The following is a 19,544-nucleotide window of genomic DNA, read 5'->3' as shown; positions in this document are numbered from 1 at the left end:
GTATTGCATTCAAATTCTCGTAGTACTAAGTCGTTTATAACTGTGACTTGTCACTATACAGTATACACAGCCAAGTTGTCAACTGTAAAGTATGAATGAAGGGACGATCTGGTTGAGGAGCCTCTGCCTGATTAGCATCGAGCGGACGAATAGTCCATTAAATAGAGCAACTAGTTAACCCAGGTGTCGTATATAGCGGCACATACAGTCTGAAACTATTAACATAATCTCTACAACATTTCAGCAAAGGTAATGATTAATAAAACGTTAAATAATTAATCAAATTCCATTGTTTGCTGCCAAAACATTTTAGTTTTTTTCACTGCCTGTCATAAATAATGTTCCAGAAAGGTTATGGAATTGAATCAAATCGGGAATCAGCCTTATTTTTAAGTTTTTTTAATTTCACGACCAGTTACAACTGAAAAATCACCAATGACTATGACGTAAATAGTATATACCTTTAACGATTTTTTTTGATACGCCCTTTGTTAATAATCATCCGGACATTTAAATGTTGTTACAGACTGACAACTATGATTAAACCTTTTAAACTGGACACAGACTAACACAATAACTGGTGTACCTGATATACAGATAGTACTCCATGTGGAGACCTGTGACTGGTAGGCGGTGTTGATTACACGGATTAATGGACATAAATAAGGATAAGCCACCAAAACAAAAACTTTGACTGGCCCACTGGGCTAAATATAATGTTACAGAAACAGTGTACATACATTTAGATTTAACTTGGGTGGGAATCCATTTTCTGATAACTGATTCATACTTACATATGCTAGGTCACTAGGTATGTAAATATTGTTTGTGTCCAATATACAAACCACAAAATCAGGCATCTATATTAGCCTTGTGCTACATTAATGTAAATTGAACAAAGTAAATGAGATTAAACAGTCAAATAAATGTACAGTTTTAATTCATTTTAAACATTTGAACTATTCATTCCTTAATGGGACAATTTAGTCAACTCTTTTATCATTTGACAAATTATTTTATGAAAGTATACTTCAGTACTCCTTATGAACTATCCTTGGCCATATATTGATACAAGTTTGTTTCCAAATCCTTTTTTAATTAATTGTAAGGGGGATCTTAATCGTATAACCATACGATTTATATGCAAATGAGCAAGCCGTCTCTACACACTTTAACTTGTATAAATGTAACATTTTCTCCACTTAAATGTTGAATATCAATGACAATGATTTGATTGATAATTGCATCTTTTCCTAGTCTTCCCTTGCTATTCGTTTACTTATTGTTAATATGTAAGTACTTTTAGTATTAATGGTAACAGTTTAAATTCTTAACGATATATTCTAAAAAGCTAATATACAGAAACAAAATGTGTCACATATCTTTTAAAGGAGAGTACAAAACAGACGAGTGACCAGTACCTTAACGGTGATTGGGGACACAAACCGTAAATGCCAAATAAGGATCATAAACTGTATCAAAGAGTTGTTTTGTCCTTCTAGACCTCGTCAGTGTTGTCCAAGGCTATCGGTGGGAGTTCTGGTTGGAAAGTCAGGACAGTTAAATGGACCTAAGCAAATATCAAAATAGAGGAAGATCGACGAATTCACCTAAAAAGAGAAACAGAATTAGACTTTCGTTTTTTGTCAACAGTAAATGTGGTATGTTTGTGATTTGGTACACTTGCAGTGACTACCGGTTTCTGTGTAACTGTGGGTAATTACGGGTTTACTGATAAAGTACAATGTCACGATACCCGGTATGGCCTTACTGGACACAAGGCGGACTGGTCGTAGTCTAGCATGGATACGTGCTACTGTCTTCATATAATTGTACTATTCCTTAGTTTTTCAGGATTTACCTGTGCCACCAATAATATATTTCTAGGAGGGACAATCAACTGGAGATCAATTGGAGGACAAGTAAGTTGTGTCTCCTCATATCCTGTTTCCATCTGATAGTAAATGTCATTTCAAAGTTATTATATATTTTAATTAGATGCGAGAACAGTTTACACCCACAATAAACATAAAATAGAGAAAGCCGTGGTCCGTTTCATACATTAAAGCCATTGAAAATTTATTGTAAAACTCACCTATTGCAGTATCTTATTCCTGGTCATTCACACATAGGCACCATTAACATTACAAAATATATCATTTTACTCAAATGTTTAAGGTTTCACAGTATCCTCTTTCTTTATATGGACCTGATTAACCCTGATTAACATAAGTAGATATTGTGATTGATTATCTTGATGATATATATTATTACATTCGAATCTTCCTGTTGGGCCTTGGAGTGTCTCCTAATAACGAACAGTGAAATTGAGACAAGGAGGAAACATTTTTATGGCGAAAAAAACAACAACTTTGCAACATCTGAAATTATTCATGGAAAAGAACTTAAAACCAAACGCAGTAATTTCTTTAAACAATAGATACAGATATTTAAAAGGACTTTTTCATCTAACGCAGGATTCAACGTCGCCTTAAATATCATTTTGTTTTTCGAATATACCGGTACCATTACAACGAATTATATCGATTAATTTAGAGTTAGCATTCATATCCAAACCAAACCCAATAATAACATATTCTGTGACTCGTACTGTTGATAATAGAGAACTTGCTTGTTTGTCATTGTTTTATTGCAGACGCGATTCACGTACAGATTGACATGGCTGAATGGTTATGGGCCTTGCGGTCCGGGTTGCAGCAATAAATCCATCGGGAAACTGACAACAGGTGGCGCTCCGTTCGACACTACATTTTGGCAGACAAACGGTGGTCACGTGATAGATCTAAACTACATCACTACGACCATTTCATCAGACTGGGAACAAGGGGAACGTGCATTCAATGTCTCTTCTACAACCAGTATGAGGTTTCTGTTGAGGTCAGCATACTTGCGTGTGTTTAACTTGAAGTCTCATTAAAACATGAAAATATTTCATTAATTCAAAATCTAATTTAATCAGTGGATTGTAAAAAAGAAAACAAGCGAACAAAACATGAAGATATTAATACAGTTATACATAACAGATATGGTGGTTGATTGACTTAATAACCCTTAAACCATGATGTTAACTCATGAAACTAGTATGAAAAAAATGTATGATATTGATACTTTGCTTACAATACTGTTTCACAAAAAATAGCATATAACTCCGAATAATGAGATACTGTTTCACCATAATTTAGTGAATATATTTGTGCTTTCATTCTCATACAACTTTTTGATTTTTTTTCTTTGCATTGTCATTTCCGAAAAAAATAATCTTGGAAAAGAGATAAAGTGCTTCTGATAATTTAAATTTTGCGTCCTTTCATGTTTGCTCATGCTCTTGACACCTGTCGTGTTTAAAATGGTAACAATAATCGTTAAGTGAGGAATGCACACCTAGCTTCTGTCACAGGGGTTTCCTTAGAGTTCTGTCTAGATACCATGTAACCCATGTGTATGTAAGGAGGGCTTGTATTTATACCAGATTGAATACCGCCAATATAGCGTGGATTGTTACGGGTAATGGGATTGGAGGAAGTGGCGTATTTATGGAGACATTCGTCGACATGAGCATGCGCAACGATACCAAGGAACAAAACGCCAGTCCGATAGCCGCTCTCCCTCCGTACATAGGGTACGTGAACTTTAGCTTTATGTATGAAATGCCAAAAATGTGAAGGGTAAAGAAAATAATCTTCAAATATACAGGGGGTATTTGGAATCATAAATAAGCAAGTTTGAAAATTTGTATTGCATATGTATTTTCTTACGGGGTTTTTAACGTTAACTAATATGTCGGGTGTGGTTAATGAAGTAGAAGATTGAATTACGAATTATAGCTAAATATACGTTTTTGTATCCAATTGCTGGTTTGTTACTACACGTACATATATTGTTCCAGAGCTTCCTTTGGATGCCTCGTGACAATCAACTTACCTGTCACTGAGCCTGATCATGACCTATTGGAGTGTCGTTGGGCCCGGGCCATTGAGTGTGGATCAGCATGTACCAACCTCCCACAGGCCTACATAGATAAGGTCATACAACATCACATTTACTAAACCTATAAAGGCATATATATATCTTTAATGTCAAACAACTTCACATTTACCAAACCTCCCAAGGCGTTCATAGCTATATAAGTTCATACAACATCACATTTACTACACCAATAAAGGCATATATATCTATTTTTAAGGTCAAACAAAATCACATTTACTAAACCTCCAAAGGCGTTCATAGCTATATAAGGTCATACAACATCACATTTACCAAACCTCCAAAGGCATTCATAGCTATATAAGGTCATACAACATCACATTTACTAAATCTATAAAGGCATAAATATCTCTTTAAGGTCACACAACATCACATTGACCAAACCTCCAAATGCGTTCTTAGCTCTATAAGGTCAAACAAACCCACATTTTCTAAACATTCGAAGGCATACATAACTATGTTTGAAAGGGACATCATATGAACATTCTTAAGTCTACTGGGCGTTATACTCGGTCATACAAACCTAGCAATACAATAATTGACTAATTAACACGAGGCGAACTACCTGTCTACATGCCAATAAGTTTATGTTGTGTTGATTATGATTGAGAGGATATTAGAGTAAGTTGCGTTGTTAACTAACATTGGTTTCTTCTATGGTCATTTAACTAGCAAAAGTAGTTATATACGTCAAACGCTTAATGAGACTATAACAAAGATTGCTGGAAGATAATTTAGACTTTTCATGTCGCAGTAAGTACGAAACCCTTCGTAGTGATCTTCTCGTATGATAACTTGAAGCGGTTGAATGTGTATCAATATCCACCTCCTTAACTATTTCTTTCAATTATACGATTTATTCTATATGGTAAATGCTATCATAAAGTATACCATATTTCCTTAGAATACAATAGATACGTCTTAGTCATACATATTTATACTTGAATCATATACAGGTACAATTTACATTAATAATGCGTCCTTGTTATTGTTAGTCCTATCTGTTGATGATTTAACACTATATTAGCATGCATTTAGCAAATTTCCTTCAACAGGGAAACACGATCATTATCGAACATAGTCCATGCTACCAGTTGGCCATTGATCGATATTAAATATCAATCTGGTGATATTGAAATATGAATAGAATGAACAAACCCTTGTATCAGCTGTGTATGTGGAAGCCATTAGGAGGAAGTGACCAGTGATAAGACTGGACTACAGGCCACTTATCCGTGTCTGAAGAGATCTTGATAGAATTATCCACTTGTTCTGTTTTGTTGTTTGATCTAGAGTGCCTGTACAATTACCATTAATACCACGGCCGATAGGGGGTACTCACCTGGACAGAAGTACCGAGTGACCGTGGTGGTTGAAGATTTTCCGCGCTTTCCAATCTTAATGGGCAGACAACTCAAGCTGCCTACTGATCCACTGAGTATGATTCCTTTGCAGGTAAATAACTGCAGTATACGTGTTTATAGACATTAAATTTGTTCCATAATGTTGAATTTCAAAAACAGTTTTAATTATCCTTACAATTGATATATATGGATTGAATAGATTTTTTAAATTTTCACTGCGGCTATGAATACCAGTAGCTAGCTACATATCCCATGGCGCGCAGTAGCGCGCCTCGGAGGATATGTAGCTAGCTACTGGTATTCATAGCCGCAATGAAAATTAAAAAAATCTATTCAACTCATATATTTACATAACCTTGATTTTAAAAAATTATATCGAGAAAACGAGAAATTTTATTAAAAAGAAAAATTTGTCATGTTTACGACGAAACGCCAAATTATTAGAACAGCCGGGAGATCCCGCCTATGCACTTTTTTGTTTAATTTTGTATAAAACAAAAAGAAAGAAGTATTAAAGTAAAAATAATATTAAAAACAATCATTCTATTCAAATCATATTTATTTTATGTGAACAAATTGCAACAAAAACACAAAATTTTCATAATTGAAAGGCGGACTATTTTTTTGATGGCGTATTAATATGACCCGATTAATCAGGTGATTTGCACGAGAGACAATGTTTTCATACGGTTTTCATAGTGTATTCATGGTCATATGTTTGTTGTTTTCACTTAGTATGTTCATATTAGCAAACCACATTAGGAATGTAAATATATATAAATGAAATGTGAAAAGTTAGTTCGTGCTCTCTACACACTTTGTGATCAGAATGGTATTTCAGACTGATTTCAAGAACTTCGAAAAATCAAAATAGGACGAAGCGTCATCCTATCAGAGTTTACAGGTTTAGGAACAGACTTGAATAAAAGAAAAAGCAAAACAAATTGAAAGACACCTAAAAATGCAATGTCGGCTATACCAGTCATATCCCCCCCAACACCTGGCATGTGTTGTTGTATGGAGGCTATACCAGTCATATCCCCCTCCAACACCTGACATGTGTTGTTGTGTGGAGGCTATACCAGTCATATTTCCCCAACACCTGACATGTGTTGTTTTATAGAGACTATACCAGTCATATTCCCCCAACACCTGGCATGTGTTGTTGTATGGAGGCAATACCAGTCATATTTCCCCAACACCTGACATGTGTTGTTTTATAGAGACTATACCAGTCATATTTCCCCAACACCTGGCATGTGTTGTTGTATGGAGGCAATACCAGTCATATTCCCCCAACACCTGACATGTGTTGTTGTATGGAGGCTATACCAGTCATATCCCCCTCCAACACCTGGCATGTGTTATTATACAGAGGCTATACCAGTCATTATTCCCCAACAACTTGCATGTGTTGTTTTTATGGACGAAATGCGTTACTTGTAATTATCAGTTTGGTGGAGCTGATTCTAGATATGACTTAAAATTGTCCCTTGTTCCATCCTTGTACTGCTTCTAATGCATTACAAAGGTGCTCTCGGTCACGGAATCATATTATTGGCAACAGCTTGAGGTCTGATCCTCTGTATATAAGAATCTTACTTCACCAGGTCGAGGCTCTAGAGAGGCGACACGGGAATATTCCGCCAGTAAATAATACATCAAGTTTATTACCATGATCTATTTTTATGATCACACACGGAGAGGTTTTCTTTGGCTTGCTTCGATTTCAATGCAGTAGAGTGTTATCAAAGACAATACTAGGAGGATTTGCTGTTATACCACAAACTATCGACCTGGTCTGTCTTTTTCTTGTTTTATTAAAGTTTGATTGAAGTCGGCATATCATATACGATGTTTTGTATTAAGAATATAAAAACCTTAAACTTATGCAACTGAGCGAATAGGCATGGCATACCCTTCGGAATTCATCGATTGAAATAACTTTTTGTTGTAAAATAAAAAGTCTTCAAAACTGCTCTATACCATCCTGAGGACGTAGACCAAAGAAGGAAACAGTAGCAGAGTCCACCTTATAAACTGTCATCTCCGTACTAGATATCTTAATTATACAGTATTCTAGCCGTGTTACATTACTTATACATAATAGACATTCTCGGCAATATATGAAATATATGACCAGAAAGTGAAAACTGACGTTAATAACAATGATGTACTGTTAAGAACCCAAGTCGGATATATTTAATCAATACTCTAGACTGTTCGCCGCTATTTTAGGGCTGGTTATCTGTTTCTGTTGTTGTCTGCTTTATTTACGAACTGTTATTCAATTTTCATTTTAGATTTTGACGCAGTGTCAAAACTTTTCCCTTCAACCTAAATACAATGCATATTATTATGTTTTTTGTTTTGTTACAGAAGCTTCATGACCTATCATTTAATCTGGATAGATTCTCGATGAAAATTCCTTCAGTTGACGTAGCATGATATAAGACATGTGTATCATATATAGTATGAATGGTGTGATACGCACCTGTATATCACCGAGGCAATGATATTAAATTTAACTTTGATCCTATTTTTTTAAGTTTACAATAACAGTGACGAAGTCTACTAGCTGTGTGAGTCATGTACAGTTTGTCACCCCCTCCCTGCCAGATGAACTGCATGCCTCCTACTCCATGTTTCCCCAAGCCCTTTGTGTTCGCAGCATACCTTACAGTACCAACATTAAGGTTTGTACTATCAAAACGTGTCTTAATTTACCTTACTCCCCTTATTATCTATTTCATGTGAACTTCCCAAGAAAACATGTCTTTAAGGCCTGGTTTTATAAGGTTTTTTCTTCTATGCCATTTTATTATGTCTTAATTGTTTTAAAAAAACAAGATATCTTGTATCAAGTGTTTTAATTTTCCTAAAACCAATTAAAAAAGGGATATTAAGGACAATACTGAATTAATTGAACTGATTTTCTGTCGAGTTTACCAGCTATAGTTTTGTATCTGTTTCTACATATTGTATTTAATGTTTAACTGTTAAACTATTTTCCTGACGAGTTTACCAGCTGTGTTTAATATTTAACTGTTGTAGAGGAGCTGGTTTCCTGTCGAGTCTATCAGCTGTGTTTAATATTAAACTGTTGTAGAGGAGCTGGTTTCCTGTTGAGTCTACCAGCTGTGTTTAATATTTAACTGTTGTAGAGGAGCTGGTTTCCTGTCGAGTCTACCAGCTGTGTTTAATATTTAACTGTTGTAGAGGAGCTGGTTTCCTGTCGAGTCTATCAGCTGTGTTTAATATTTAATTGTTGTAGAGGAACTGGTTTCCTGTAGAGTCTATATATAATATTTACAAATGTAACTGTTGTAGTGGAACTGGTTTCCTGTAGAGTCTATATATAATATTTACAAATGTAACTGTTGTAGTGGAACTGGTTTCCTGTAGAGTCTATATATAATATTTACAAATGTAACTGTTGTAGTGGAACTGGTTTCCTGTAGAGTCTATATATAATATTTACAAATGTAACTGTTGTAGAGGAGCTGGTTTCCTGTCGAGTCTATCAGCTGTGTTTAATATTTAATTGTTGTAGAGGAGCTGGTTTCCTGTAGAGTCTATATATTATATTTACAAATGTAACTGTTGTAGTGGAACTGATTTCCTATCGAGTCTACCGGCTGGGATGATGTCACAAAGACTTGCCGACGACCAGAAGCGACAGAATGTCACACGGCTCTATCTTACATGGCTACCGGAGAGAAGACAGATGGGCGATAACTTGGCATGTGTGTGGGGCAAGGACCAGTTTGGGTAGGTTGTTGAGATGGGAGAAGTTTATCATTTTATGATGTCCTAAAGATCGGTTGATACGTTTTGGGGACTCTAATGTACAGGAGAAACTATTCAACAGCTCTGATTCAGTCATTTGTTGTTATGGATAAAGAATAAATTACCAGTTCGGATATTTTACTGGGGAACAGCAGGTATATTAACATATATTTGTAAGAATAGTATTTAATTAACATATATCAGCAGGTATATTATTTGATTAACATGTATTAGTAGGTATGTTATTTAATTAACATGTATCAGAAAGTATATTATTTAATTAACATGTATCAGTAGGTATATTATTTAATTAACATGTATCAGTAGGTATATTATTTAATTAACATGTATCAGTAGGTATGTTATTTAATTAACATGTATCAGAAAGTATATTATTTAATTAACATGTATCAGTAGGTATATTATTTAATTAACATGTATCAGTAGGTATATTATTTAATTAACATGTATCAGTAGGTATATTATTTAATTAACATGTATCAGTAGGTATATTATTTAATTAACATGTATCAGTAGGTATATTATTTAATTAACATGTATCAGTAGGTATATTATGTGTGGTTTTGACTGTGGTATATGTGGTATCGATGTTATCACACCTTTTGTCATATTTTCTAGATTAACAACATCACAGCGGTGTGTAGATGCTTTGATTTCAGGTAGGTAATCCGAATGTATTTGATAAATATGGGGATACTCAGTTAGATATTATTATACAATCTGAAAGTTATTCATGTATATCTTACAATAGAAAATAATAGGTTTGTACACACATCGCAATAAAACTTAATTATATGTGCGATAACACCAGGAAGTGAAAGCATTTAAAAACTATTAAAACTAAAAATCAAAGATAGACAAAAACAAACATGTTTATATAATTGTTGTCTTTGCTGCCTACATTTCGCACTCTTTTTGCTATAGACCGCAATAGGATATATGTATAAGTCGATACTGACGATCAAGGATCATTACTGACAAGCCCATACATAATTAATACCGGACCTTACGTTCAAACGTCATTAATTAGGGGATAGTACGTTGTTTTGAGTGGCTATACTGGCGATAAGAACATGAAATTTGGTTTGAACTCAATGACGATCTATATGTTCATACGTCATTAATGACGAGCTCTACGATATACGTCATTGATGACGAGCTAGACGTACATACGTCATTGATGACGTGCTATACGTTCATACGTCATTGATGACGAGCTGACGTTCAAACGTCATTAATGACGCTAAACGTAAGTTTATATATCACTATTCTAGAGTTACATCTTCACACTTAACCATATGAGCGGATGCAGCATGTTCATCCCCCATATTGTTTCAACGTTGGACTGACGCCTACCTGTGACATTAAAAAAAAGAAAAAAAAAAAGGATCGGCATCTGTATATTTATTAGTATCTTCAAAGCTACCATCATTTATGTAAAAAAATACATATCACTGTTACAAGTTTTTTCCTGTAATAGAGATGTTTTATCATTTTTATCATTTATTGTGTTATGACAGAAGGTAGAAACTTGTATTATTATCACCATCTGGTTGCTAGCATTTTAGGGCTCTGCTGGCCATTTTTGTATAGCGAACAAACCGGTATGTCAATTTTTACATGTAGCATTTCAGGCCCCAATCTAGACAGACCTTGGAATTCTCGGTGAAGGCTCGTCTGACAGCAACATAAGACCACTCAGTCCTTCTTCATTATATAAATGAGGTCCCAAGTAGAAAGGCAACGTGTAGTATACTCCGGAAGTAATGCTAGCGTAATCGGGGATCAGGAATTGTTTCTTTAATAGTCGCTTAATTTGATATTTATCATGTTAATAAATGTTAATTTTGCAATAGATGTTATCTTATACACGTTTCACAGCCTGCTAACTTACTTACGAACTATTTTTTACACATGTTCCCTGATTTATAACAGATACTGATGAATGTCGGTCGTCGCCTTGCCAGAGAGGAGGGAAGTGCGTCAACCTATTTCACAGATTTGTTTGTGACTGTCCACCTGGATTGATGCCACCTCTCTGTTCAAGAAGTAATATACAATAGTATTACATAATGTGTTTTATTTTCCTTAACTATACGCATAAGCGTGTCAGAAGTCAACACTGCCAGACGACAGTCATGGCGACTTCTAGACTTAAAGGAATGTGGAGATATCAGTGATTCTAAATGTGTTTAAGTGATTATGTAATAATAAAAAAAAGTACATCATGGGTGTCTGTGCAAAAGTCCAGACTATTTGACCCTCGGTACTGGTAATCGACCGATGTTGTATTGCACGAGGCCGAAGCCTCATATGAAGGGTCATATAGGGACAGGTGTTGAGAGGAAAACCAAAAGTCATGGTCATATAAGGACAGGTGTTGAGAGGAAAACCAAACGACATGGTCATATAGGGACTGGTGTTGAGAGGAAAACCAACAGTCCTTGTTGTATAATGACGGATGCTGAGAGGAAAACTAAAATCAGGGTCATATAAGGATGGGTGTCTAGTAGGGGTACACCAACAGCCAGGTTCATATAAGGATGGGTGTCTAGTAGGGGTATACCAACAGCCAGGGTCATATAAGGATGGGTGTCTAGTAGGGGTACACCAACAGCCAGGGTCATATAAGGATGGGTGTCTAGTAGGGGTACACCAACAGCCAGGGTCATATAAGGATGGGTGTCTAGTAGGGGTATACCAACAGCCAGGGTCATATAAGGATGGGTGTCTAGGGGTAAACCAACAGCCAGGGTCATATAAGGATGGGTGTCTAGTAGGGGTATACCAACAGCCAGGGCCATATAAGGATGGGTGTCTAGTAGGGTATACCAACAGCCAGGGTCATATAAGGATGGGTGTCTAGTAGGGGTATACCAACAGCCAGGGTCATATAAGGATGGGTGTCTAGTAGGGGTATACCAACAGCCAGGGTCATATAAGGATGGGTGTCTAGTAGGGGTACACCAACAGCCAGGGTCATATAAGGATGGGTGTCTAGGGGTAAACCAACAGCCAGGGTCATATAAGGATGGGTGTCTAGTAGGGGTACACCAACAGCCAGGGTCATATAAGGATGGGTGTCTAGGGGTAAACCAACAGCCAGGTTCATATAAGGATGGGTGTCTAGTAGGGGTAAACCAACAGCCAGGGTCATATAAGGATGGGTGTCTAGTAGGGGTACACCAACAGCCAGGGTCATATAAGGATGGGTGTCTAGTAGGGGTACACCAACAGCCAGGGTCATATAAGGATGGGTGTCTAGTAGGGGTACACCAACAGCCAGGTTCATATAAGGATGGGTGTCTAGTAGGGGTACACCAACAGCCAGGGTCATATAAGGATGGGTGTCTAGTAGGGGTACACCAACAGCCATGGTCATATAAGGATGGGTGTCTAGTAGGGGTACACCAACAGCCAGGGTCATATAAGGATGGGTGTCTAGTAGGGGTACACTAACAGCCAGGGTCATATAAGGATGGGTGTCTAGTAGGGGTACACCAATAGCCAGGGTCATATAAGGATGGGTGTCTAGTAGGGGTATACCAACAGCCAGGGTCATATAAGGATGGGTGTCTAGTAGGGGTACACCAACAGCCAGGGTCATATAAGGATGGGTGTCTAGTAGGGGTACACCAACAGCCAGGGTCATATAAGGATGGGTGTCTAGTAGGGGTACACCAACAGCCAGGGTCATATAAGGATGGGTGTCTAGTAGGGGTATACCAACAGCCAGGGTCATATAAGGATGGGTGTCTAGTAGGGGTACACCAACAGCCAGGGTCATATAAGGATGGGTGTCTGGTAGGGGTATACCAACAGCCAGGGTCATATAAGGATGGGTGTCTAGTAGGGGTACACCAACAGCCAGGGTCATATAAGGATGGGTGTCTAGTAGGGGTATACCAACAGCCAGGGTCATATAAGGATGGGTGTCTAGTAGGGGTACACCAACAGCCAGGGTCATATAAGGATGGGTGTCTAGTAGGGGTACACCAACAGCCAGGGTCATATAAGGATGGGTGTCTAGTAGGGGTATACCAACAGCCAGGGTCATATAGAAATGGAGACAGTTGTTGAGAGGGTCGGCTATATGTGGACGGATGTCGAGAAACAAGCATGATAAGTTATATATAAGTGTACATAAATTGTATACGTAGCTAACAAAGGAAAATAAACTGTGTCAGATACATGTTAATACAATGCAATTGCAAACGTAAACAAAAACAAAATAAGTTTTTGCACAGGTGGCTCCCCAAAATATGATATCACTTTTGATCAAGTTCAAAAATGCAATATCGTATTCAATATCCAGTCATAAAAATCTGTAGTGTGACGTGAATGTTGCCATAATTGATTATGTATTTCCGTATTGTGGCGTAATGCAGGACATAGCAGGTAGTGTCTATAGATGAAGATTTGAGAAACTAGATCATGGCTCATGTCTGTCTGAACAGGAAGCATGTCTATCACAGCACACTTATATATAATGGTTCCGGACGTTTCCAAGTCATTCAAATTAAGTAATGTATATCTTGAGGAGGAACCCTGATCTCTGTTAAATATTTTTGATTGTAAGATGATATCATGCGTCTGTGTCAATAACACAAGATGGCAGAATAATAGAGTAAACACTGTTGTTATTTATTTATTAATTCAGTTGAATTACTCTTATCTTACAGGAATCACGTGCGGAGATCAGCCGTGCCTAAATAGTGGCACCTGTAGAGATAGTAACTCCTCGTTTACTTGCACTTGTCCCCAAGGTAGGTTTTATTCTACTTTAATAGATTTAATTTATCTCTGACAATCTGAAGGCTCTGACAATACAATACTCGTAATACATATTACATGGTTCATTAGACTTTGATGATCTGAAGAAATATTAAGCAAACATAACTTTAGAAACCGGAAGTCAATTAATCAATATCGTAAAACAGATTTGTTACGGAGTGCGTATTATAAGAGGTTTGTAACCCGTAATAAGTGTCATTAGCAGTAGTGGAGCAGATGTGTAAACTTTAGTATCATTTTACTCCAGGGTTTTCTGGAGATCGATGTCAAAAGGAGAAAAATATGTGTCAGTCGTTTCCTTGTCAGAACGGAGGAACGTGCCACAGTCATCACGGTACCTTCACATGCTCGTGTCCGATACTCACAACAGGTGTCACGTGTCTGAAAAGTACGTATGACGAAATGTAGGATAAGTTATACGAAAACATTTCTCATTGATTCTAACCACGTAAAGTGTGAAATCTAACATCACATTGTACATTTGGTCGAGTTTACATAGTCATAATTGAGATTCATTTCTCGACTGATCTACTTACTGACCTTCATGTCATTGTGTTTGAATATTTCTGCGTTTACATTCTTAATTTTTAGATATCAAAATTGGCTGCAGTGACTTTTAATTTTTGTAATTAACAGAAAATGTTAGTTTTGTAACATACTCATACAAAATATAACGTTTTATATCCTTTTCTCATAGTGTTTTTAACCATATAGTCCATTTAACATTTCAGAAACGACGACGAAGAAGAATGACACCAAACAGGTATACCTAAAATAGATAGTGGCTCCACTTCCATTGATACTTCTGCTATAACACATAAAACTTTCCTACAGTCTACGCCAATCCGCATCTCTCGAAACCCCTGACTTCAGTAATAATCGACATTAATCATGGAAGTCGTGATATTGAGATATTGAATAAATCAAGGCCTCCAATTTAACTTCATAGCTTTAGACGTAAGCAATGCGAGCTGGAATATCTTCGAACGAAATTGCATCTTATCGCATCAACAAATGTTTCTGTTTTCTTTCAAAGGAATTCAGCAGGGTAAGAATGAATGGTATGAATTAGTTTTACGGTAAACTGTCAGTCAGGCTATATTTTACATTGGGTATATTTCACTTGAACCATCGTTATCAATAGTAGCGACATTTCCGGCGTAGCATGTACAGTAGCCAATACATTTCCCATCTTGTATTTCAGAATTTAAACATCACTGTGGATAATGTAGTCCACCAACAGCCTTGGGTCATTCTGGCTAGCGTGCTCAGTGGTGTTCTAGGCGCGGCCCTTCTTGGTTCCTGTTGTATTTGGGGGTTGTCCAAATTCTGGCCGTTTACCAAAGGGACCGTTGGAACCACATCGGACGATACGTCTTCAACAAGAAATACCAAACGGCCTGGCAAGTTGTCCAAATCCGGTCAACGTAACGACCAAGACAGTCCCCGACGGCCTGGGTCGTATCGGCCATTTTCTATTTCGTCCCAAATAGGACTTTACCCACAATCCACTACACTGACTCCCATGGAAACAGGAGTGTTAGCACCACCACAATACAACAACATTTACTCGTCCTCCCTGACAGATCCTCTCATGCACAAATGTGGAAGAGTGTAATATATAATATGGTTGATAATGTAGGAGTATTATTTTCGATGGACCAGCTTTCCGTCGCGATAGTTTCGTGTTATTGTTTACTAATTCTACATTAGTTTCACCGCGGCTATTTTCAAATGGTTGTCTGTCTTTTACCTCTGTAATAGGAAAAGCCGAAATAATTCGGAATCCAAACTGAATAATATGGCCCATGCTGTTTTTTAAATTACGTACGACATGCAAGATAATTTCTACCAATCATGGACACCAATTTGTCGAGCGTACCAAGTAAACAAGCGAGACAATTCCGGTTACAAGAGACCGTGGGTGTCAACATGTCTAAAATGATCACAGTTTGAGTATTAACCATATCGTAGTGCCGTTAACTTTGTATGATTTATGAACGTTACAACCAGTACTGGTTAATATGTACAATACAGAACAATCACAAGGCCCAGACTACCAACACGCGAGACAGAAGATATTGACTGCCTCTTTAGAGATGTATATGATATATACAATAGTGAATTTGAGGGCTCCGTCAGGGGACACCTTACTCGTAGTTAATGCATCTTTATAACATATTTCGCTGTTATGGAGATTCCTCTAAACGACTGTGTCGTGACCACATCCTTTCTTCGAGAACGACACTTCTGGCACTAAGATGGAACTTTACATTGAAAACACCCTCATAACAAGGTCACCATTGAACAATAGGGACACCCTATCATGAAGATCGGGAAGATCGTGCTACGTGAAGAAAAGAGGACGCAGTATTTCACAGACATACAACAGCTACATATATGTCAACTTTGTGCTTTTAAAGGTTCGATATCATGTAAGTAAATATCGGTGACTTTTATCCGGTATAAATAATGATAGATAATAGCCCTGGGTTTTCTAGAAAACAAGTGAACCCGGGAGCCCTGGGTGTCGGTGTGATTACCTTTCTGTAGTTTCATGTTCCATACCAGTGATGTCTGTGTTTCCGATATTCATTTTGAAATTGGGCATAATCATGGATAAACAATCAGAGACCTTTTATGTCAGTTAAAATCAGAAGAGCCAAATAGATGACATCGAACAGGATAACGTGTTACAGGTATGGTTCGAGTGTATTAAGACAAGATAATCTACCAAACAAACAGACTGGACGAGCTAGGTAATAATATGGTGACGGATTGCTGTGTCACTCACACTGTTAATGGACTTTTGGGTATTAAACCGTGTTCCTCAGAGACAAATGTTTGGAATGATGACACGAAATGTCACGTCTCAACTTCTATCTCTATAACACGATTTGATTTAACAATTGAATATAAACATGTGAAGGATTACAATAGAAGATTATTAAGAGGTGATGTACCTGGTATAGGTATGAACGGAAGCTTTCTATTCACCTAACGACCTGGTTTCGAATTATTACAGTTCGCAGCTATTCATTTTGCTGTTTTGACAACGTTGATATTTCGTTCGAAGCTCTCATAGTGTAGATGAAAAAAAATGGTACTCTTAAAGATGATCTAATGTATTTACTTCATAATCAGGACTTATCGCAGATATTGGTTATATTTTGGACGGTTACTCAACAATTTCATTAAAGAGTTAGATCACAACCTCTTACCAGGAAATAGTCTAATCAGACCAATATAAAGAAATATCAGAAATAGTAGACGGAATGTACGCATGTGTATGAAGGAAAGTTGAAATGTGCTGCAGTATTTACCGTTCTACATCCGGAAAACAACTGTCTTATAGAGACATGGCAGGAATTCTCAACCCACGCTCCATAAATATGTAGTACTAGTATACATTTAATGTATATATATATGTAGTACTAATATACATTTAATGTATATATGGACCGTGGTTGTGAACTCGTCCCTGTGAACTATCAGGCAGGATTATCTAGATGTAATGTGGAATCTGAAAAGTTCAGTGTCGTACTAAGCTGACATACTTGTCAAGGTAACATCGACAAAAAATCATAACCCTACGTTTCAAGACCCAGGTAAATATTGACTCATGCCTGCCTTAACTCATAACGGAGTGCAGCTCGTCGGCTAATAAAGGTGCAGTTTTTAATGAGGCATTGATCCAATGATAAAGCCTTTAGTTGTATTTATAAAGCACTGGCAGACGTCTGAATGTATATCAAATATTCGAATAGGGTCCGTTTTCCGCACGTAACAAAATTTCATTTGTGAGGGAACCCGATCAATATACCAGTGAACCGTAATGTTCAGACATGCATTTGTATTCAAATAGCTGCATATAGATTAAGCTATTTAGGATTTGTACAGGGTGAAATTCGAACCCGTACCATGAGCCAGCTTTGTTGTTACGCGCGATGATTCCAATAATAACTGTACACATAAATTCGTGATAAATATTTTAATAACAAGTAAACAGCGTGTTCGTGGTATTTCAAACACTCTATTAAAATCATGTCCATCGGGAAACCTCTGGCGTCTTTCCGTCATTCTTGAAATTCTTCACTTATAACAAATATGGCACAAGGTCTGGTCCCAATAATACAAACGCTGAATTCGGGACTCTTTTTTCTACCGAAAGCTAAATATCATTTTATACCTTACTTACAGTATTTGTAGTATCCTGTTCTGGTGTCAATTCTGCAATGTGGAAATGTCACGTGACCTAATACATAGTTTGAGATTTTACAACGATCTCTTAAAGAATATTGACGTGTCGACGTTTAGATTTAGTCCCGAAACCTCATTCCATGGATTCGCGATCATTCTTGTACTGGTGATCTGATTTCGATTTTAGCGGTTGTCCAAGGACGTGATGACGTTATGAAGGATGACGTCATACACCATCTTCCACAGATATTGTGTCCGTCTTCTGGTCTGACACGGCGTTAAATAGCATGAGGACATACGGAGGCCAGTAGGTAGCGGCCGAGTAGAGAAACAATCCCAACACAGCAAATAAAATAGCATCTATTCCTGGGTTAAGGATCACAATTAATAGTGTCAAAAACCACTAAACCATAACTTCACTTTTATTCTAGTCAGTCAACGGGACAAATGTTATAACAATGTATTGTTATTATAAATGAGGAATCGTTACCACCTCTCTCTGCCAAGTCAATTTTCCTTTACAAAAAGGAGACGCGGCAGTATTAAAATTGTGTGGTTTATTTTATGTATTTTATATGGCATTTGATGTCAAGATTTCGACGACGGGGGATGGTCGACCTGTGTCGTTAGGTGTTTTTTCCCAACAACTCTCGCACTCCTTCCAGCATTAGATAGGAACATACATCAATTACATGCTCAACCCCTTTCCTCTGATTAAATAGGCTATCTTTTATATTTCAATCAGTTATTTGCAAAACATTGTATTGTGACGTTGTATTTAAGTGTGATTGGTATTGAAAGCTCACACTTAGCCCATCGTACAGTGCCCGTCTTCACGGGAACACGTACATTGTATATCGATACAGGTCGATATCCGTGTGCGCCAGTCTCTAAACTAGCTTATAAATAAATAATTACTAATGTTACATACCTAGAGCTAGGCTTCAGACAACCCGATACCAGACCTCTGGCGTCTGTATCGGCGTGTAGTGGCCAGTGACCTCTATAGCCCACGTGTTTTACTGGGTTTTATCGCGATAGTTAACTTAGAATTACATAACATATGCTTTAATCCAGAAACAATTCATCATGTTTCGTGAAGCCTTTAAGTGGCCTCGAAGGAATATTCTGACCATGTACTAAGTCTCGTTCAGTAGTTCTATAGGTTTCCAGCTGAAGCTAGGCTTCAGAGGTTCCGCTAAAACAAAGAACATAAAATCAAACATTTCCAGGAAGTCTCGATCAGGTTTATGATGACAATGTTTTCAGTATATACACATTAGTAAACGTTTTATGAAATATATCAGCGTTGATGTTCATCAGTTTCAACAGTGATGTATGAAAAAAATATTTTTAAAAAGGATACGAAAA

At 37.1% G+C, this 19,544-nt stretch overlaps 1 protein-coding gene across 1 annotated transcript; it reads left to right on the top strand.

Moving 5' to 3' along the window:
* The first annotated feature begins 1,802 nt into the window (after positions 1-1,802).
* LOC117322794 lies at positions 1,803-18,533 on the top strand. The gene is made up of 14 exons (XM_033877738.1): positions 1,803-1,922; positions 2,657-2,898; positions 3,491-3,640; positions 3,908-4,043; positions 5,299-5,460; positions 7,919-8,065; positions 8,534-8,541; positions 8,979-9,140; positions 9,798-9,838; positions 11,115-11,228; positions 13,862-13,945; positions 14,221-14,361; positions 14,705-14,736; positions 15,178-18,533. The coding sequence occupies exons 1-14, from the start codon at positions 1,803-1,805 to the stop codon at positions 15,589-15,591; spliced, it is 1,953 nt and encodes a 650-aa protein (XP_033733629.1). The 3' UTR covers positions 15,592-18,533.
* Positions 18,534-19,544: the final 1,011 nt, after the last annotated feature.

Source organism: Pecten maximus, chromosome 3 (assembly GCF_902652985.1).
Source record: "Pecten maximus chromosome 3, xPecMax1.1, whole genome shotgun sequence".
In the NCBI taxonomy this organism is placed as follows: domain Eukaryota; kingdom Metazoa; phylum Mollusca; class Bivalvia; order Pectinida; family Pectinidae; genus Pecten; species Pecten maximus.
Note: the sequence above shows the minus strand (reverse complement) of the source record. Positions and strands in the feature narration are given on the sequence as shown.

Bases quoted from the DNA above. Each gene is read 5' to 3' on its own strand.
- LOC117322794 (XM_033877738.1), top strand. From the start codon at position 1,803: ATGGATACGTGCTACTGTCTTCATATAATTGTACTATTCCTTAGTTTT. The intron at 5,461-7,918 runs GTAAATAACTGC...TATTTTTTTAAG, and splicing joins TGAGTATGATTCCTTTGCAG to TTTACAATAACAGTGACGAA. The intron at 9,141-9,797 runs GTAGGTTGTTGA...CATATTTTCTAG, and splicing joins TGGGGCAAGGACCAGTTTGG to ATTAACAACATCACAGCGGT.